This window comes from Myotis lucifugus, unplaced genomic scaffold, assembly GCF_000147115.1.
Source record: "Myotis lucifugus unplaced genomic scaffold, Myoluc2.0 scaffold_417, whole genome shotgun sequence".
In the NCBI taxonomy this organism is placed as follows: Eukaryota; Metazoa; Chordata; class Mammalia; order Chiroptera; family Vespertilionidae; genus Myotis; species Myotis lucifugus.
The window spans coordinates 730,924-753,037 of NW_005871465.1; the positions used below are offsets into that span (position 1 = coordinate 730,924).

Sequence of the window (22,114 nt, forward strand, 5' to 3'; positions counted from 1 at the left end):
AGTGAACATGTACCCTCAGTGGCACGAGGGAATGAACGCAGGGCATGCAGGTTGCTGGTCTACATGCTCCAGGCGTGCCCCATGTTTCCAGAACAAGCCCCAAAGCATTTGGTCCTCAGATCAAGACAGGCCCCTGAGTACACTCTGCTCTCGGGAGCTGCACTGACACACAGCTCTTTCCTGGAGCCCCTCACTGACCCCGGGACTGGGCAAGGTCTTTTTCACGTTTTGGTTGTTCAAGTTGTTGGCCTTGGAGCCGGGCACTAGTTTTACAGTCTGCTTTCACATTCTTTGCTTTCCAGTCTGCTTCTGCAATAGGGGTGGTCAGTTCCCTTCACTTCCTCCTATCACTTCTTACACTTATCTTCCCAAAGTAGTCTGTCCCCATAACTAAGTTTCCTCAGAGGGTAAATTGTGTGTCTGGTGATTATTTTTAAATTTAGATCCCAAGGAATGTATTGTTTGCAGTGGACTTTTGGATTCTCTGTGCAGTTCCTGGTGCTTAATCAAACTTTGTATATGAAAGAAATGTGCATGTTCAGATGTTTTACCATCTCATTATTTTCAGCAATTAGTAAAAAACCCCACAGCCCTTCTGAGGACTCCCCCCCCCCTCCCTTCCTCCCTCCCTCCCTCCCTCCCTCCCTCCACGCCTGGTCATCCTTCAGTTCCTAACACTCTGGCTCTTCCCTGCTCTCCAACAGATATAATTGACATTTTCTAGTAGCCACCTTAAAGAGAGTGAATAGAAACTAATTTCTAATTAGGTAAAACTAATTTTAATAATACATTTTACTTAATCCAATATATCCATAATATTGAGAAAAGACTGAAGGTAGGGAATATAAAAGGAATCACTTTAACCAAGCTGCTGAAATTATTAACATTATGAAGATGGAGGCATGAGGAAGGACTCTATTCTTGTTCTACTTAAGTAGTCTGGGAACTTAAACTTTTTGAACTTTCCAGTCCTGAGTTGATGCCTGGACATACATCTGGACAGACACCAGACCGCCAGATAACCTCTGACTTCCCCCTCCAGGTAACCCTCTGATTACCCCCAAAGGACCCACATATCCAGGTCACCTGACATCCTCCTGACATCTGTTATCCATCGATGTGACTAGACCCCCTGGTGCCCATCCTCTAGAGCACCTGGCACCCATCATCCAGACAGCCTGCCATCTGACTGACAACCGTCCTGGACCACTCCTCGGGCTAAGAATGCAGGGCTGCCTATTCTCAAGAATGCACTTTTTACTATAAGAAGTCCTAACTTTTTTTTATTCTTCAGAACACTTCTGGGTTTTTGTCTAGCTGTATTTCCAGTGTGCAAACTCTAAGACCCTTGAATAAATCTATCATTTATTTCTAGCCAAAGCCTCCAAAATTTTTGAGTTTGACAGTATTACTTATCATTTCAAAATGTAACCAACATAAGAAGTATTAATGAGATATTTTACATTCTTTTTTTGGCACTGTCACATCCCATTATAGCCACAGTCTGAGTGCTCCATCGCCTCAGGTGACTGGTGGCTACCACCTGGACAGCTCAGGACCAGGGTTTCCTTGCCCTGGCATCTTCCCATGGCTCCTTCTTTCTTTGGTAAGATTTCCATGATCACCGAGCCTCACTCCCCCAGCGCACAGCGTGTGCGCCTCACCTCTCCCCCACCTCCAAGCGCGGGCTCTGCGAGGGGAGGCCCCTGTGCTCTCTGCTCTGAGAACCAGAAATGTCCGTCAGAAACGTCTGCCCCTCCCAGGACTCTCGATGCTTCCACACAGCTTCTGTCACTTTCCCTCTTAGCCCTAGGGCCTTTCTTACTGCCGATCTCCCACACTCCAGCCCCTTCCTCAGGCCACAGGAATTTGACTTTTGCCTGGGGACGCCAGCCTGCAGACTCACCCTAGAAACTGTGACTTCTGAACAATCCACAACTGCTCTATTCACAAGAATTCTCCAACATGCAGCTGCAACATCAAACTGCCCAGGCACGCCACACGGAAGGACCTGGGAGTGGGTAAGTGTGAAGCTCACGTCCAGTATCTGACTTAGAACTTTCCAACTGATGCGCCGCAAATGGGCACGTGACACTGTGAAGTGCTACTTATCATTTCAAAATGTAACCAACATAAGATTAATGAGGTATTTTACAATCTTTTTTGGCACCGTCACATCCAATTATAGCCACATAGTCAGAGTGGGGGAGTGGGGCTCGGTGATCATGGAATTCTTTTACCAAAGAAAGAAAGAGCCATGGGAAGATGCCAGGGCCAGGGAACCCTGGTCCTGTGCTGTCTGGGGGCAGCCACCAGTCACCTGAGCTACAGCATGTGGCTGTAAGTAGAGAACCTTTAAAACTTTCAATAGCTAACGTTCCGTTTCATTACTGTTAAATACTCTCTAAACTTCCCGATTCAGGAAAACAGAAATTACAAGCACATAATTTCTAAAAAATGCAGTGAAAATTCCCAACAAGCCCTATGCCGATGGCCCGGCCCCAGCTGTCCCAGAGCCTGCGTGTCCCGACCCGTGTCCTCGGGAGCACAGCCACCCCTGCCGCAGCCACTGTTCTGCACAAGGTAAAGCCGGGAAGACTCAGCCACCCACCCAGCAGCTGTCCCTGTGAGCAGGCGCACAGGGTGAAGCAGCTAAAACAACACCAACCAATGTCACGAAACAAGTACTTTTGGAGCGTTAAGTGATGAGGCAGCGTTTTTAGCCTCTCCTGAGGCAGTGAGGAGAGGAACGGCAACAACATCCCCACAGTGGGTGACCTTTCTGGACACAGGGTGGTGGGAAAGGCAGGAGGTGCTTTCTTAGGAGGCTGATTTTTTAAAAAAGTTGAAATGTCTTTGTTTTACCATCCAGCAGCCCCTGCAATCCAACCTGGCCTTGAAATAAAACAAGAGCCACATGAATGAATATGACCAGAACAGCTCCGCTGGCCTGCTCCGTGGACCTGAGTGAACTGGAAAACAGGACCACCTCCGGCCACTTCCACCAGTCAGAGCTTTGTCATCTGGTACTGATTTTTTTTTCCTTGGGGGAGGGGGGCGGTGTGTGTGTGAGAAACAACACACTTTACTGCCAACTGCTGCAGAATGATGATAAAATGAAGATGACGTGGATAGTTGGAAGGGTTTAAAGAGGCCCCAGGCCCTGGAGGGCTCCCCACATCCACAACTACCCCCCTCCCATTAGCTCCACACACCACCAGGGGCAGCTTTCCAAGACAGACTGGACTTCAGTTTCAAAGTAGCAGAATAAAGACAATTCTGCCTCTTTAAATCCTAAAAATCATCCAAAACAAGGAAAACCAGAAACATACGTCAAAATACAAATGACACCTTCACTTGGGGCCTGACCCCCAGAGTGTAGGGGTGTCTAGTGAAGCGTGGCCTCCCTGGCAGCCGCCAGGGGAGGACGAGTGGCCCACACGGGGACCACCTGGACCAACGCCCTGGAAGGACTCGGGAAGAGAGCGCCAGGTCCTGGGGAGGCAGGGTGACACAGGAAGCAAGACACTGGGAAGGGAAAAGGAGACTCCCAGAGAGAGGCTCTGCTCCTTCCTCACGCCCACTGGCTCATTATCTAGAAAAACAGAAACAAACTCTCCAGACCGGGCTTCAGACTCAAGACCAACAGACCCGCTGGTGTGGGGCCCAGGGAGGGCAGGGAGAGAGGCCCAGCTCGTGAAAAGCACTGACAAGGTCACAGTAACATAAAACACAATATGGACACTGATCCAAACCCAATTACACTGTAAATACTGGGAGGTGGCAGAACAGGACAGGTGAGGGTTGTGGATGGTGAAAGAGCAAAGTCAGTACCGTAAGCCCCAAATCGAAAAAGGTCATCGAACAGAGATCTAATCATATTATTTCAAGAAATGGAAATTAACACTAAAAGAACTGAGTTTGCTTCTGGGGAGAGAGAAATAAGACGGAGGAGTTGGGGACTCTGCTTTTTAAAGAAATATCTGTAGAACTATCTGATCCCTGATTAAAATAAAAACCAAATCAACCAGCTCATTCAGCAAGGTGCAGGACAATTATGTATGAGAGGATCTTGTTTTGAAAAACGTAAGTTAAAAAGGGCATAAGAATAAACAGATACGCTGGAATCAGCTTAAGCAGAAAGGCTGTGTCCCTGTAAAATGAAGAAGGAAACACCCCAGTTGCTCACCGGCCACCTCCAGGTGGCAGTGGAGGGCTGGGGGACTCTCATTTCTTTTAATTTTTTGAATTATATAAAGTAAAAAGTGGTGGGATTATGGGTGTTTTATTTTTAAATAATTAACATTTTATGCATAGCATAAAACTATCTTAATGAGCAAAACTGCAAGTGTACCTGTGTGCATGATACTGTCCACAGGCAAAATAGGAAGGGTTCACAACTCAAGATTCACGCACTAAGTGTTGGCTGCAGCTCTCACCACGTCCCAGGGAGAGTCATGCTTTCCTATGAATCTCCGGGCTTAAGAGGGAAGGAACAAACAAGGTAAACCATTTCCCTTTACAAAGTTAATAAAGCTTAACAGAATCTGGGCACTTACTAAAGCGTGAATTTAATATAAGATGTACTTAAGAGACATTAAAGGTGCCTTGGTTTATATAAAAGTCTGTGAAAATTTTAGAAAAAGAAATAGAACGGTATGTTGGGAAATCTTCATTTTTAATTTTTAAAAAATTACGATTTTTAAAGCAAATTTGTCAACAGAATTTGTATTATTTTAACTGAACACTTGGTGGCAGCAAAGGCTGTAACAGCTCACTGGTCTGGAGCCAAGTGCTCATCAGCCAGCATGTCAGGCCAGGGAAGCCTCAGCCTCCTGGCCTCAGGCTGCAGACCTGAGGTTCATGATAGGGGCAAGGGCTGAGCCCTTTCTGGGTTGGTGGGCTCTGTTGCCACGGAGACCTCCATTCAGCAGCTGGGATGGAATCAACCTTTCCTGGCACCTGATGGATCTGCTACCCCACTGAAAATCTATTTTTCTCTGTTATCAATAGACTGCATTGTTCTTGTCTCACTATCTTCCTCTCCCTACAGATTTAGTTCCAAGAAAATAACTTATTGATGTTGAAACATAGTACCTAAAGATAGTCTGTGAACAAAATTAGTATGGTAATAATTCAGAGAATGCTATGAATGATTCCAGTAAAATTACATTATTTCTGCCTCTAATCTCACTCAACATTTTAGTTGTTTCAAAAAATTCTATCACGATGTTCTGTTTATACACTAGTCCAAATTAAAAAAAAAAGAAACTCATACAACTAGCTTAGAGAATTACACTGTATCTTCCCATTAGTACAGGAAACTGTCATTCAAATCCCAGTCTTAATCCAGTCCAGAGGCCCATCACAGGCCATTCCAAAAGCTCTCACCAGTAGGGCCAGGATGCTGGAATGGCAGAATTTTCCAATAGAAGAAACAAATATTTAGGTTATAATTCATGCAAGATTTCTCAAACAACTAACTATATTATTTTTTACTTGGTCTCTAATTTCTCCCACCCCAAATCTAATCCCTTGATTCATTAAAAATGAGATTTCAAATATGGCAAAAATATCGACAACAGGTGAATATGGATGAATAGTATGAGGGAGCTCTTTGCCCTATTCTTCTGAGGAATCCAGCTGAGCACCTGGCTCTGGCCTGCATCCAGGGTGGCCCACATGGCCCAGGCCAAACCAGGCGTTCCACAGATGTCTTCTGATCTTAACAATGTTTGGAAACTCAACACAACCCTATAGTTTATTTGGATTTTCAACACTGACAAATTTTTTAAAAATTTAAGTTCTTTTGTATCTGGAGGATTCTGGCAACAAAATTATTATGATTTTAAAAATAAAATTAATATGGCATCACTACTTACTCGATGAATGATACCGGCTGAATGAAGGTGTTTAATACCACAGAGCATCTGGTAAAGAAGATAGGACATTCTCTCATGGTCCAACTCCATATGAATAACCTGACATAAGTTAGCATCCATTAATTCCATAACTAAATACCTGAGGGGGAAAAAGATCAGCCATGTTCACATGAAAAGCATCCAAAATTCCTTTGTGGCTATTAAACCAGAATTTTTATGAAACAGTAATAACTTTCTATCTAACTCAATGTACTGGTTAAAGTAAAACACTAATTTGTTTTCTCTAAACATTTTATAAAGTATCTTGAAGCAAACATATAATGGACCTTTATAAAAGTTTTTTTCCAAAAAAACAACCAACGATGTTTTTTTCAAGTTAAAAATAAAACAATTTCTATATCATAGTAAATAGAATCTCAAACATCCAAATTCTCCTACATCTTAAATTTTTTGCTATAGAATTATTCTCACCAGTCTAGAAGCCATGCTGTTATTTCTCTCATCTTAAGAAAACTTGATCCCCAAGGATGTAAAAGGAATATAGTCAATAAATAATATTGTAACAACTACATAGGGTGCCAGGTGGGTACCAGACTTACCAGGGTCATTCCTCATAAGGTATATAAATGTCTAATTCTATGTTATACACCTGAAACTAACATAATATTGTATGTCATCTGTAACTGGGAATAATTTTTTTAATAAAAATAACTTCACCCAACTTCCCCCAGCATCAACTGCCCCTATCTTTCTTCCTTTTGTAAGCAAAACTCCCCAAAAGGTGTCTATACTCACCATTTCCAATTCTTCTCCCGTTTTTTCTTACCCCACTTTGCTCAGGCTTTTGCCCTCATCTCTCTGCTGACACTGTCCTCCAGGCTCCACTGACTTCCCTGTTGCTAAGTCCCAGCTGCCAGTGCCCGCCTCCTCCCCCCAGCTTCTTACTTTTGGAGTGCTACTGCTCAGTCCTTGGCCTTCCTGTCTCTGCACAGTCTTGGTGATCTTCTCTGCCCTCTGGTCTCAAGGTTTTAAATACCATCTACAGACCATCAACTACAAATTCATACCTTCAACTCAGACCTCTATCCAGGCTCATTCACCCAACTTCCCACTTCACAGTTCCACTTGGGTGTCCAACAGACAACTCGAGGTCCTGTCCCAAAATCAGTTCCTGATCCCACGCTACCTCTGACATGTTCTCCCTGCAGCCTTCCTCATCTCAGGTGAGAGCACTTTCACCCTTCAGGTGATCAGGCAGAATTCCAGGCGTCACCCTCCACTCCCTGGCTCTCGCACCACACATCTTCTCTAAGAGCAAACACTGTGGTTCTACCTTCAGGACAGTTTCAGCCCCGATCTCACCCCATCCCCTCATCATTCCCCTCTGGTCTAAGTGAAGCACCATGATCTCTCACCTGAACTGGTACAATCACCTCCCAACTGGTCTTCTGGGTCCCCACACCTTATGGTGGATTCTCAACCCAGAAACTGGTTATTCTTTTAAAATGAAAGTCAGGTAAGCTTACTCCTCTGTTGAAAGTCTTAACTGAATTGCCTTAGAATAAAAGGAAATGCTTACAATAGACTTCCTCTCTCCTCTGCTGTTTGAGCTTCAGCCACACTGGCCTCTTGCTGTTCTTGGACACACCATGCACACTCCCACTTCCACTCCTTTGTACTGCCTGTTCCTTCCATTCAATTCAGTCTTCCCGCAGATATCTGCAAGTCTAACCTTCTCACCTCCTTCAAGCCTTTCTTCAAACGTCACCAATCCAGGGAGGTCTTTCTCCAACCCCAACCACCCCACTTAAAACTGCAACCTGACTCCTAACCCCCAGCACTCCAGATCCCACACCCAGCTCCACTTCTTCCCCAGCACTTGCCTCGTCCTAATGAATGACATCATCTCCTTATTTCTTACATTGATTATCTCTCTTCCCAGGCTTTCCTGCAAGCTCTAGGAAGGAGGATGCTCGCCAGCAATTCTTAAGTAATAGAAGGGATGTTTGTTTTGGTCACTAAGGTATGCCAAGTCCAAGAGAGTGCTGAACACAGGGCACATATTTGTTGAATGAATGAATACAATAAATTTAGGATAAAGTTGGATATTATATCTCAATAAATTGATAAATTAATATTTCATTTCATTGTTAGTAAGAGAATTCTATTTCAGATTTTGGGAACACACAATATCTAACGACTTAACCATTTCAAATAATAATTGTAAACACCTGAACCTTATAATCCTGGCTTTCAGGGGACTGTAGAAAATGTTTTCTATTTCAGTAAAGCAAATTACTGGCATTAATGATCACTGTCTGCTCTGAAGAATTATTTCCAGTCATTTATCTGTTATAGAGATGATAATTATCTAAGTATAAAAATAGTTGAATATTATTATCCATTTTCTTAATATTTCTCTTCCACAGAGAAAAGTGGCTAAGATATTAAAAATGTATTGTCATCCTAAGTTAAAAAAAAATAGCAGTTACTTTCCTAAGTAAAAAAAACAAAACAGTTATTTTCTTTTCTAAATATTGTCTTTGATGCATAGTACATTATTGAATAAAAATGATACTTACACATCTTGAAATTCTTCTAGAGTTTTTTGTGGTGTAAACACATTTAACAAACTAATTATCTGAAAAGAGAAAATTATTTGAATCTCAGAATTACAGATGACTCTAAAAATTAAGTTTAACATTAACATATCAAAAATGGGGGGAAAATCACAGCAGAGCTCAGTATTTATTATTGTTATTGTTTTTACCAAAAACATATTACATGGTATTTGAAAAAAGTTAAATGATTAGGATTCTTACCTTGAAAATAAGACGTACTTTTCATAACGTCACTTTTGTGTGTTCCTCGTAATTTATTATTAAAGAATTCTAACATTTAATGTCTTTCTAACTCTGAACATAAAAAAGTAGAAATGGGGGGGAAAAAACCCACACTAAATAAAGCAATATGTTAACTCTGAAAACTTAAATTTCATGTACAAATTTCTAAAAAAGTTTTAAAATATGAAGGCTAAGCTTGCATTTTTGGTATGATAAAGATGAAATGCCTCATAGCATTATCTATTTATTTAAAGAGAGTTCTAGAATGGACCCCACTGTAGGCTTTGGTCTTGCAGACTAAGGCTGCCTGAGCATCAAACACACATCCTCAATCATTTCCAATGACTGAGGGAAAGAGAAATGGTTCAGTATACAGACAGAACTGGGTGGCTGGCTAGCCAACGAAAAAATAAAACTGGATCATCACTTCAATCTTTATTTATAGCAAGATAAACTTGGAATGGAACAAATATTTAAATCTAAAACATGAAACCATAAAACATTAAAATATGGATAAACATTTATATAATCCTGGTGTAGAAAAGCCTTTCTAAGCATGACAGAAAACCGAGATTTGATTCCATTAAACCAAAACCAAAATCAACCCAACAAAAATAAAACCAGTGAAAACAACCTAAATAAGGCCAAGGGGAAAAGAAGTGAGGTTGATAGCTCTAACATACAAAAGATCTTTTGTAAATGCATAAGGAAGAGACCAACAGTTCAAGAGAAAAATAGACTAAGGCCATAGAATACAAATTCTCAAGAAATAAAAATAAATGGCTAATAGAGATATGGAAAGAAATTCAACCTCACAAATGATATTTCATTTTTCATCTGTCAGACTGGTAAAGTAAAACATAGGCTCAATAGTATGTAGTGCAGGGGAATTTTGAAACAGAGGCATTCTCAGATACTCTTAATGAAAGCATAAAACTGACAGTCTCCCTTAAGGTCAATTTGTCAGCATGTATTAAAGTCAGAAGTGTGCATACTCTTTGACCCAACAATCTTGGCCAAAAAATTCAGCTGGACAATGTGTACAGATGCGTGTAGAAGGATGTTCACTGCAGTACTGTTTATAATAGGGAAAAACTGGAGACCATCTAAGTATTCAATAATAGGTGATTGGACAAATATATTACTGTGCATCTGTACTATGCAGCTATTTTAAAAATGGATTATATCCATGTTCCTAATGTGTATGAGACCTAGCAACATTCCATGAGGGCAAAAGCAGGATGCATAACACAGCTGATCTTGTTTAAGTGTGTGTGTGTATGCTCACAAATGCATGAGGGTGCTCACCAAAATGTTAATGACAGTGATCTGTGGGTGGTGATCCAGGATTTTTGCTTTCTTGTTTACATTGTTTGAATTTTAAAAAATAATAACCATACTTTTTTATAACCTGAAAACAATTTTTTAAAATAAATAAGTAAAATAAAGCATGTATCGAAAAAATTAAAAACAAACTCAAAGCACAGACTCAGAAGAAAAGCTATCTTAGCTGTGCATGCCAGAAAGACCCAGCATACATGTTAAAGCAAAGGGAGCCATAGAGAGTTAAGTGTCACCTTAATCACCACCTCCTAGTCCTAACAAAAAGAGGTCACATGGGGGCAGCTCCCAAGGCTCTTTCTTCCAGACTTAACATTTGATGGTTTTCTAATGTGGTAAGGTTATAAAAGAATGCTCAGACACCAGTAATGGAATATAAACATTTTCTAGAGATACTTTTTCTCCTTAAAATTTACATTGCTTTGATTTCTGTGGTGATGCCAAGCACAGCTATCATAAATATAACATCATCTAATAACATTTATTTAAAACTGAAATGTCTGTATTATAAGGTAAAAAGTTACTTATAGAATGAAGTTTTTCTTAAAAATATTTAGCTGTTTCTCAATTTGCTAGGTCAGTACTGGTATCACCTTATAGAAGCAGGGTTAACTGACATTCCTATCCCTGCTGAGTGACCTAAGTTCCTATGGACCATGATGCCTCTTGCTGATTTCAATTTCCCAAATGTTGAGAAGAATTTTATCAATAAAATATAACCATTTAAATAGTTATTTTAATCATTAGGTTACCCTAGGTCTGAACTCAGTGTGACCTACAAGATTATCGTGTCACTGACAACGTTCAAATATACTGAGGAAACGGAGACATAACTCACATTTTTATGATTGACACATTTCAGGAGCACGAGTTCACGATAAGCTCTCTTTGCGTGGGTTTGATTTTGAAAAGGCCGGCTTAGTTTCTTGACTGCAACATTTATCCCAAGAACTGTATCAAAAGCAGCGCTAAAATTAGGAAATAGAATAAGTGCTATAATAAGCAACCCATTAGAGTGATTTTGGAAAATATGCAATGCAGAACGTACAAAGTACAATCCTTTTAAATGAGTAACAAACAAGGGAAAACCTTCCTGCCTGTTTCCCCCTGAGGTACTTGTACCCCTGCAGAGCCAGGGGCGCTGGCTGAGGTGCAGGATGGACGGACTCCTCTGTGGAGGTGCGGACACAGCCGCTGCAGGTAGGATGGGGGTTTAGCAATCCCGGGCATGTTGACTTATTATATTAGTTGAGATTATTATATCCAGAACCAAGTAATTTAATATAGAGCATGTAACACAGGTGAAGAAATGAAATCTTCAGTTTAAATATGCCAGTAAGTTGGGGGGAAAGTCACTGGTTATCACAGGATAAAATGTAAGTATATTTTGGAGTAACACAGAGGAGGAAATAGTTGAGCTCATGGAAGAATATAATAAATCTAATTTTTGATTGAGTGTGTTTTTCCCAGACAAAAGAATCTAAAAAGAAAACAGAAGCCAAAATCTCAGCTCATGGTAAATCCCCAAGATACAAAACCCTAATGTAAACAATTGCAATGTATAAAATTCCACTAGAAATAACGCATCACACTAGGGAGTAAGAATAGAATCTTCCAGAGCCTGTGTTTCCAGCATCTCAAGTTCCTAGTTGAAATTTATGGTTCATTTTCTTCCAGAAAATAGACAGAAAAAACTGAGTAGCCTGGTTGCACATTTTGAACTAATTTCAAACAAGTACGAATAGTACCATTCATGTTATTATCCTTCGGCCTCCCATCAGGGGCTCATCGCTGCTAAAGACCACCTGGAAACCCAGGCACTACTGAAAACACCGTTTCTGTTTCTTTATCCTATTCGGTTTATAACATGGCTTACACTCATTCACTCCTATGAATAATGTTTTCTGCCAAACAACCCTAACTTAATTCAACCTGTTTTTAAATTGAAGGCTGTCGATGACAGAATTTGATTAAGAATGATTAGAATCTTCATGTCACTTTGGAATTCTTTTTTTTTAATCTAATTCTGTTCACATTATGTGTACATGTTTACACATATGTAAATTCCGGTGTTCATATGTAAATGCACCATTCATGTAAATTATAAAATGTTAAAGAGAAATCTATCTGTGAAATGAATCATTAGTTAATGTACTACTACATACATGTGTATTTGTACCTATGTATATTTCTGTCTAGGAATGTGAAAAACAAACACATCTTTTTTGGCCTCAACAGTTTTTGTCCAAAATGAGCCAAATAGACCAATTCGGAGCATCTCAGCAGACACATACTTCCCCACTCGTGGTTCCCACTCTAGGAGTGACTACCTTCCTGGTTTTACTTCTTGCAATTACTTTTCAACTCCAAAGAACATACTTTTATTACTACTTCCTCATTTGTCAACTTTAGAAATTATGTATTCACTCCCCATTATAAAAACTGAGAATTTTGCCCTGGACGGCTTGGCTCAGCGGATAGAGCGTCAGCCTGCGGACTGAAGGGTCCCAGGTTCGATTCTGGCCAAGGGCATGTGCCTGGGTTGCGGGCTCGATCCCCAGTGGGGGTGGGGGGTGTGTGCAGGAGGCAGCTGATCAATGATTTTCTCTCATCATTGATATTTCTATCTCTCTCTCTTTCTCCCTTCCTCTCTGAAATCAATAAAGAAATATATTTTAAAAAAACAAACAAACCTGAGAATTTAGTCACTTATTGGAAACCTCAACTCCTCCCAGATTTTTGCTCTCATGTTAACTTTCCCTTGATTACCCATGTAACTTTAAATAACATGTCCACACTTTTGCTCCATCAACTTCCGAAGGCCCCTCTTCACTCCCAGTATGTAAAATGAGATTATTATATTCGTGTCCTTTTCCCTCCAGCTCTCTCCTCTCTTCCCTCCAAACTTCTGTCTTACGCGGCAAAGTCTGATAACACATCTCTATGATTTCTACAACTAAGTCTTCTGTGTTTCTTACTTGGGATGTGACTAGAAGTTGAAAATCAAGACAGAGTATATGCATATAAGTATTACTGACTGCAGAGCTGGGATTACATTTCTTTTCTAAAGAGCACATGACTTGCTGCTGGTCATAAAAGAGTGAGATTGTTTCCAGCATCGAGGTCAAATGGATCTTTTCTTATTATCCATCAATTGCTCAAACATCATGTCCTTTTAAATGTGTTTTATACTTAGATCGTGAACTTTTCTACTGTAAGTTTCTAATACATGTGTTTTTTCCTTATTAAGAAAGAAAAGCATACCTTTTATAGCCTATTACCAGTACTTCCTACCTTATTACTCACATTATCTGTTGTTTGGAATCTATTCCATTCTTTCTGAAGACATTTTCTTGGAGTTTCTTTCAAGGTCTGCTGCACAGCTATCACCCTGGGACTTCTCAATGACCTCCATTGTTTCTTGTGTTACATGTTGTGTTCTCTTTCTTAGAGAACATCCTCAAGAAATTTCCTCAGGAAAAGTGTATGGGAGATAATCTTCCTCTGCCCTTATCCTTGATAGCTTGTCCTCTAAAACCAAAATCAATTTTCTCTGGGAACTCCCCTGATTTCCAACGTTAAATGCTGTTGGAGACGAGATTTATGCCTGTCTGATATCATTCCTTTGCTTCCTTTTTTGTTCCTCAACTCAATGATTTAGCACAAAGAGCATGTTTTGTCAGCATTCCTAAAGCGCCCCACACCTCCTACTAATCACTGTCCCTCCTGCCCCCCTAACTGCTTTGACTTTTATGATCATCACTTCTTGCTTTTTACCAGTTAAACATGCATCTTTGAGCCCCACCCCATGGTTTATTTTTGCCTGGATTTTGAAATCATCTGTGTCTGACTTCTTTCACTCAACATTATATTTGTGAGATTCATCCATTGCTGCTTTGCATAGCTATAATTCATTCTGTGTCATTGCTGTATATTCCTTTACATGACTATGACATACTGCTGCTGTTTTCAGTTTGCAAGGAATTACAAAAAACAGTCATAAATATTTCATACATGGCTCTGGGCCCCTATGCATGCATTTCTGATGAGTAGACAGCTAACAGTGGGACTGCATATATTTTATTTTAGTAGATAACACCAAGCTATTTTTCAAAGTGGTTCGTTCTACCAGTTTCTAGGCATTTCATTATTATTTTTCTGTATATTGATCCTGTGTCCTACAATGGAGCTAATCCCAAGAGCTCTTTAGAAGCAGAGTTTGTTCTGGCTGGTGAGAAGAGGGTCAGAAAGATTTGACTCTTGAGAAGGACTAGATGTGACACGTGAGAAGGAATGTGGGGGTCTCTAGAGCAGAGTGGCCCCTGGCTGACAGACAGCAAGGGAATGGGGGCTTTAGGCCTGCAGCTGCCACAAACTGGGTTCTGCCAATAACCTGAAAGCGCCTGGAAGCAGACTCTTCCCCAGAGCCTGCAGATCACAGCCCAGGCCAGCTGACATGTTCAGCTTGTGTGATGCTGAGCAGAGAACCTGGGCAAGCCCATACAGATTTCTGATCTATAGAATTATGAGATTATCAATGGGTGTTGTTTTAAACCACAAGTTTGTGGTAATTTGTTATGTAGCAATAGAAAACTAATACATCTTCTCTTATGTACTTTTCTACCCTTTTCTCTCTCCAGGCTTTACTCTATTTTTTTCTAACCTACCGTCTAGACCCCTAATTCTCTCTTTCGTTATGTCTAATATGCTGTTAAGCCTATCCATTAACTTCATAATTCGATTACTATATCTTACAGTTCTAGAATTTCTATTAAGTTTTTTTAAGTTTTCCATTTCCCACCAAAATTTTTTCATCTTGCCTTTTACCATCCTGAACATAACATCATCGCTATTTTAAAGTTTGGATCCAATAACGCCGGGACCCCCCGTGGATCTGGTTCTTTTCTCTGTGCTGTTGTCTAATCTCCTTGTCTGACTAGTTGTCTTTGATTGTGTGCTGAAGCTCGCACTTAGGAAACTGTTTGCTAGATATAAGTTGATATGCAGTATGATGCTATCTTCCTCCAGAGAGAATTTACATTTACTCCTGCTGGGTACCTGGGGGCACTTAGCAATTGGAGGCCACCTCAAGTTCAAGTTCACAAGTGAGATGATTTGAAGCTGAGTGGGTACCCACAAGTGCCTCTTTCTCTCTGGTTCATTCTTATTTCTAGGATGCAGCCCTTTACTGGTCCCAATTCAAAGCAAAGGAAGTTCATGGAACCCCTTGAGAGGACCCCACACTCAAATCCTGTCCCCACGCCACACAGACAGTCCAAAGCACTACTCAATCTCTCAGCTGCCCACGGCCACATTTTCAAATGCCCTCAAGGGAAAGACAGCCCCAAATCCTGGCTCCCCTCTTTAGACTTCTGTCCGTCCACAAGTCCTGGCCTCATAATTCTTCACTCGCCTACACACTCTTTAGGGCAAACGCTGAACACTGGGGTTGGAGGGAGTATGTTGAGAGCCAACTGACACAACTGTTTCAGAGACGCACTTTGAATTAACACCCCTATTTCCAGCACCCCTTTCATCTTCATTCTCTGTATCTGTCGTCACTATACCCACAGTCCCTTTGGTGCTCTACTACAGACAGGTTCTCTTCCTTGTTGCAAATGTCCCATCCACTTATTCTCTCTTCCTCTGCTCTGTTTTATCTGCATCAAGTTTCCAATTACTTTTCATATTTCAGAAACTTGTTAAAGGCTCTCACCCACGGATTACTGTCCTCTTGTTCTCTTTGTTTAGGTGTGTAATACACTATCTTAAATCAGAAGTTCCAAACCACTCATTTTAGGGGTGAAACTATTAAGGCCCCAAAGGACACATTATTTACCAAGGTCACCAAAAACTACCACTATGAGGATCAGAGCTAGATTTAGAGCTCAAGTCTCTTGAATCACAGCCTTTCTATGCCTTATACTATACATCTTCTTTATCACAGAAATTCTATTATTGTTTTTATTTATATTAATTTATATTGTTTAAATTCTATTATTTATATTAATACAGAGAAAATAAAACAGGGTAATAAAAGGGCAACATTCCTGCTTGTATAGAACTAGAAGCAGCAAAAAGAAAAAAGAGCTCTATCAACCACTCCATATTAAGGTTTTAAATGCTACCAGATCTAAGATTAAACACTTTTTTAAAAAAGTTCAATACACCCAGCCAGTGTGGCTTAGTGGTTGAGCGTAGACCCATGAACCAAGAGGTTGCCGGTTCAATCCCCAATCAGGGCACGTGCCCGGTTTGAGGGCTTGATCCCCGATAAGGGGTGTGCAGGAGGCAACCAATCGATGTTTCTCTCTCTTTGATGTTTCTATCTCTCTATTCTTCTCCCTTCTTCTCTAAAATCAATAAAAATGTATATAAAAAATGTTCAATACTTCACAGGATTATTTCCTAAAATAAATAATCTTTATTATTTCGGTTGAACAACTTGAGATTTTAGAAGGCAAAGGAAAAACTGAATATATATGAAAGAAATGTACACACATTTTCCCCACTAGAGCTGCAAAGTCTTGAAATTACTTAATTTTACTGTATGGCTTGTTGATATTTGAGTACTTGAAAATGATAAACATTTTAAAACTTATTTTCTAATTAATTTTACTAACATTTTAATAAACAACAGAAACAATAAATCAAAGACAATTACAAAAACAATTCAAAATTAGGACTGAAATACTTTATTCTAATTCCAGCTCTTCCACTCAATCCTGTACTGGTATCTGTACTTTGGTTTACTTGAACACTGTCCCTAAGACTTTATAAAGCTTTGGTTTAAATAGATGATGAAAAACTTTTGTAAACAAGTATTATTGTTACTACTAGAGGCCCGGTGCATGAAATTCGTGCACTGGAGGAGGGTGTCCCTCAGCCCAGCCTGCACCCTCTCCAATCTGGGACCCCTCGGAGGATGTCCAACTGCTGGTTGTGGGATCGGGCCTAAACAAGCAGTCAGACATCCCTCTCACAATCCGGGACTGCTGGCTCCCAACCGCTCGCCTGCCTGCCTGCCTGATCACCCCCTAACCACTCCCTGCCAGCCTGATCGATGCCTAACTGTTCCCCTGCCGGCCCAATTGCCCCCAACTGCCCTCCCCTGCAGGCCTGGTCCCCCCAACTGCCCTCCCCTGCAGACCTGGTCACCCCCAACTGCCCTCCCCTGCAGGCCTGGTCGCCCCCAACTGCCCTCCCCTGTCAGCCATCTTTGACCACATGGGGTGGCCATCTTGTGCAAGGGTGTGACAGTCAATTTGCATATTAACTATTTATTATATAGGTTATTCCTCAAAAATGTAAAAATACACATGCCCCCTGTATTACTTTCTTATTGCTGCTGTAACAGATTACCACAAATTTATTGGTTTAAAACACACATTATGTTACAGACCTGGAGTGTAAGTGTGTGTGTGTTGGGGGGTGGGGGGAGGTGCGCACGCATGCACACACCTCAATCAAGCATTTGGTTCAATCCAAGAGGAAACTCTATTCCAAGTGTGAGCTGAGATCACCTGGGGGACATTTTGTAGATGACATAAGTCTTGAAAGACCAGGGACAGTATCTCAATAGACCCAGGGGGTTCAGAGGAGAATCCACCAAGGAGACACAGTGGGACACAGGAAAAACCTGCCATATCTGCAGGGAAGGAATCACTAAAGAGAAAAGGTTATCTGAAGTTAAGGCTTGATGACAGGGACACTCAGGCCTTTATGTCACTGATGGGGAAAAGGGGTTTGGCTGGCACCAGTGGAGTTTCTTACTCTATCCAAACAGCAGGATGATGTAATACTAGACCTTCTTCTTGCACCATGTACACAATGCTTTTCTTACTGGAAACTTAGCACATAATGCTAATATCCAAGATGCTGTGCAAAACAGAGCCAGGAAAAAATCCTCAGAAGACACGTGCAGGGAAGTATCATAGGAAAGGTTTCTCTCCTGTCAACCCAAGGACTACCAGTCCCAGCACTACCACTGCTGCAGCTCAGCAGGCCGACAAAGTCTCAAGCCCAGAAGGCAGGCAAGGCACAGTCATCCAGCTCCCCACAGCCAGCACAGGCTCTGGGAAAAAGGAGCAATAAAGTAATTAATCATGGAGACCAGGTCTCCAACCATCTGTGACCAACTTCTGTGATGGCACTTCATCAAAAGACCAAAAGATGAAACATCCCAAGAGTCTAAGAATAGTTTTCATAACTGTACAAACATCTCTAAAAGGAAATATCAATAATCTGAATCAAGTTAACTAACTAGCCTCTTTTCCACGTATCCAGTAAAAATAAACCAAGCAAAAACATTTTAATTTGGTAATGAATAACTGGCTTGGGTTACAAATGAACTACTGACATCAATGACTTCGCTGTGCGTGGGTTCATGAAGGACTGTCTTAATCAATTCAAAGTAATAACTTCTTTCCTGAGCAGAAAAGAGCAAAACATAATTTTTGACCTTTCCTTAGAATCAAAACACAGGCTATGAACATGCAGATTTCCAAAAGATGATATTTGGGATGGTATAAAAATTTTAATCTCTACATATTTCTTTCTTCCTACCTTTCTGAATGTGAGATGAAAGCTGCTCCTACAAATACTAAAAAATTGTCATAAAATCATTTAAATAAAAATATTAAGAGTTAAGTGAAATTACTATTAAGATTCTGTCAATGTCTATGTAACAAGCTACTACAAGAAAATTACAACGTATTTTATGCATAATATAACATAAAAATATCATTATATGCAATATAATAGTATTAGGAGTTAAGTATCCATTAAAATGACAAATATCCTTAGTTTAAGGCACCTTCCAGTTTACTTTTATTAAAAATAATTTTTATGGAGCTAAGATTCACATAGACATAAAATTAAGCATTTTAAAGTACATTCACAATGTTGTCCAATCACCATGTCTATGTAATTTCAAAAGATGTTCATCGCCCCAAAAGAAAACCCCATGCCCATGAAGCAGTTGCTACGCATTCCTCCTTCCCCCTTGCTCGTTAACTACCAAACTGTGTCTGTCTCTATGGATTTACCTACTTTGGATATTTCACATAAATACACTCAAATGCTACCTTTTGTGTCTGCTTCTTTCACTTAGCATGTTTTTTTAGGATCACCCATTTGTAGCATGCATCAGTGCTTCATTCCTCTTTATAAATAACATTCCATGTATATATATTACATAATTTCTGTATCCATTCATTCATTGGTGAACATTTGAGCTAGTTCCACCTTTTGGCTATTGCAAATAGTGCTGCTATAAGCTGCTATAAACATTTGTGTACAAGTCTTCGTTTGAAAATGTTTTTAGTTCTTTTGGGTATTTATCTAGGACCGTGGTCGGCAAACAACGGCTCTCGAGCCACATGTGGCTCTTTGGCCCCTGCAGTGTGGCCACGAAGTTTCAATCGCACTGTACATGTGCGCCCGCATGTGGTATTTTGTGGAAGAGAAGGGGCCGCAGTTTGCCGACCACTGATCTAGGAGTATCTGATGGGTCATATGGTAATCCTATGTTAAATCCTTTGAAGAACCTCAAAATGTTTTCCATAAGGGAACACTGCACCATTTTACATTCTCACCAGCGATGTACAGGGTGCCGATTTCTTCACATCCTTGTCAACATTTATTACTTTTGGTTTTGATTATGGTCATCCCAGTGGGTGTGAGGTGGTATCTCATGTGGTTTTGATTTACATTTCCCAAATGACTAATGCTGAGCATCGTTTCATGTGCTTATTGATCATTTGTATATCTTTTTTGGAGAAAGGTCTATTCAAATTCTTCGTCTATTTTTTTTGAAACTGTATTTTTTGTTGTTGAGTTGTAAAAGTTCTGTATGTATTCTGTACTAGACTCTTATCAGATATATTACTTGCAAATATTCTCCCATTTCATAGGTTGTTTTTTTCTTTCACTCTTCTGATAGTATCCTTTGATGCACAATTTGATGAAGGCCAATTTTTTCATTTTATTGCCCACTTTTGGTGTCATTTCTAAGGATTCAAAGTCATGAAGTTTTCCCCATATGCTTTCTTCTAAGAACTTTATGGTTTTAGCTCTTATATTTAGGTCACTGACTCATTTTTTAAAAATACGTATTTTTTTATTTATTTCAGAGAGGAAGGGAGAGGGAGAGAAAGAAACATCAATGATGACTCGGCCAGCATGGCTCAGTGATATTTCTCTCTCTGTCTGTCTCTCTCTCTCTCTCTCCCTCCCTCCCTCCCTTCTTCTCTAAAATAAATTTAAAAAATATATATATTTTTAAAAAACACATCAATGATGAGAGAGAATCATTGATCGGCTGCCTTCTGCAGGCCCCACACGAGGATTAGGGGATTGAGCCTGCAACCCAGGCATGTGCCCTGACTGGAATCCTCCTGGTTCATAAGTTGACACTCACCTACTGAGCCATGCCAGCCGGGCACCACTGACCCATTCAGAGTGACCCTTTAACACAACGTGAGGTAAGAGACCAGCTTCATTCTTTTGCATGTGGATATTCAGTTGTGCCAACACTATTTCTTGAAGAGACTGTTCTTTCCCCAATGAATAATCTCAGGACCCTTTTTAAAAATTGGGTCATGGAAGTATGGGTTTATTTAAAATGTTTTTATAAATTCATTAACTTCCCATCCTATAATTCTATCACTGCTTTTACCAGAGAAGATTTAGTTTATAATGGCATATTAGAAACTCTTGTTTCAAAACTAGAATCTTTAAATAAGAAATACATATCTATAATGAACATATATAATTTCATTATTAAACATTCTTTTAAAAATAAAAATGAGAAGTAGCATATGCAAACTGAAAATCAAAACCAATCTCTGCAAAATAGTATTTTGTAAAGTAGCATGTGATTTTATTGTTATTAAAGTCATGTGTAATGAAATCATTAATTTTAACTGCCTACCCTTTATACAGTCTTCTGTTTTACAATTAATTATGAAGTTCTAGTCAGCCTCTTAATGTAGGTATCACATTAAATGTCCTTGATATCAGTCTTGCGGAATTACCTGTGTCAAATTACGGTCCAATTCCAAATAAGACATGGATTTTATAACAAAAGAATGCTTTATTGCCTGACCCCATAAACCAAGAGGTCATCAGTTCAATTCCTGGTCAGGGCACATGCCCGGGTTGTGGGCTTGATCCCCAATAGGAGGCGTGCAGGAGGCAGCCAATCGTTTCTATCTCTATCCCTCTCTCTAAAAACCAATAAACAATAAACACATATTCAAAAGAAAATAAGGTTTTATTGTCTAGAACTTTGTATTAACATCAAAGTGTCCAATGGGAACCATCTATTGACTTTATAACTTCTCTTGACACACTGGATTTAAGTACCAGTATAGCGTGTTATCACCACTATTTTAGATACAAGTTGAGCATTCCTTCCAAACCGCCTCTTCTCCCACATCAGTTTGACCAGGAAGCTCTGAACTGCCTGCCATCTCCTCTTAGCTTACAGGGCCTCCAGCCACCTTGTCCAAAGAAAAGAACTGACTTCCTTGATCATGTCTGTACAATAGAGAATTAGTTTCAAACGCTGGTGAAGATTCTCTAAACCAGTGGTTCTCAACCTTCCTAATGCTGCGACCCTTTAATACAGTTCCTCATGTGGTGGTGACCCCCAACCATAAAATTATTTTTGTTGCTACTTCATAACTGTAATTTTGCTACTGTTATGAATCGTAATGTAAATATCTGATATGCAGAATGTATTTAGGCGACCCCTGTGAAAGCGTTGTTCGACCCCCAAAGGGGTCGCGACCCACAGGTTGAGAACCGCTGCTCTAAACCCTAAACCTCTAAGGAAAACAAACTCCCCTACCACAATATCCAAGAGTTCTCTTTCTCTTGAACCCCGATACCAGCTATAAACACTGGGTGCTTAGCTTCATCACAGTTTCTTTCAGATGCAAAGACAATTTTGTTTTTACTGACCAAAAAAAGAAAAAAAAAAGTTTAGCCCAGGAAACGAAGGGATAAGAAGTTTGGGAAGTGCTGATAACGGCAATCTAGAAA

At 40.2% G+C, this 22,114-nt stretch overlaps 1 protein-coding gene across 9 annotated transcripts in view; it reads right to left on the reverse strand.

The window, feature by feature from the left end:
• Positions 1 to 22,114, reverse strand: part of MAPK9 (mitogen-activated protein kinase 9) — a 38,192-nt gene that overhangs the window by 15,281 nt on the left and 797 nt on the right. For 8 of the 9 annotated variants that reach the window (XR_002826187.1, XR_002826188.1, XM_006102542.3 and 5 more), the window contains 3 exons: positions 10,905 to 11,034; positions 8,465 to 8,523; positions 5,883 to 6,021 (listed from right to left, as the gene is read on the reverse strand). Coding sequence is in view for 7 of the 9 variants with exons in the window: in XM_006102542.3 (XP_006102604.1) it covers positions 5,883 to 6,021; positions 8,465 to 8,523; positions 10,905 to 11,034 (328 nt within the window). In the remaining 2 variants the exon portion in view is untranslated. The remainder of the gene's footprint in view (positions 1 to 5,882; positions 6,022 to 8,464; positions 8,524 to 10,904; positions 11,035 to 22,114) is intronic. The other variant, XM_023743875.1, reaches the window with a different exon arrangement.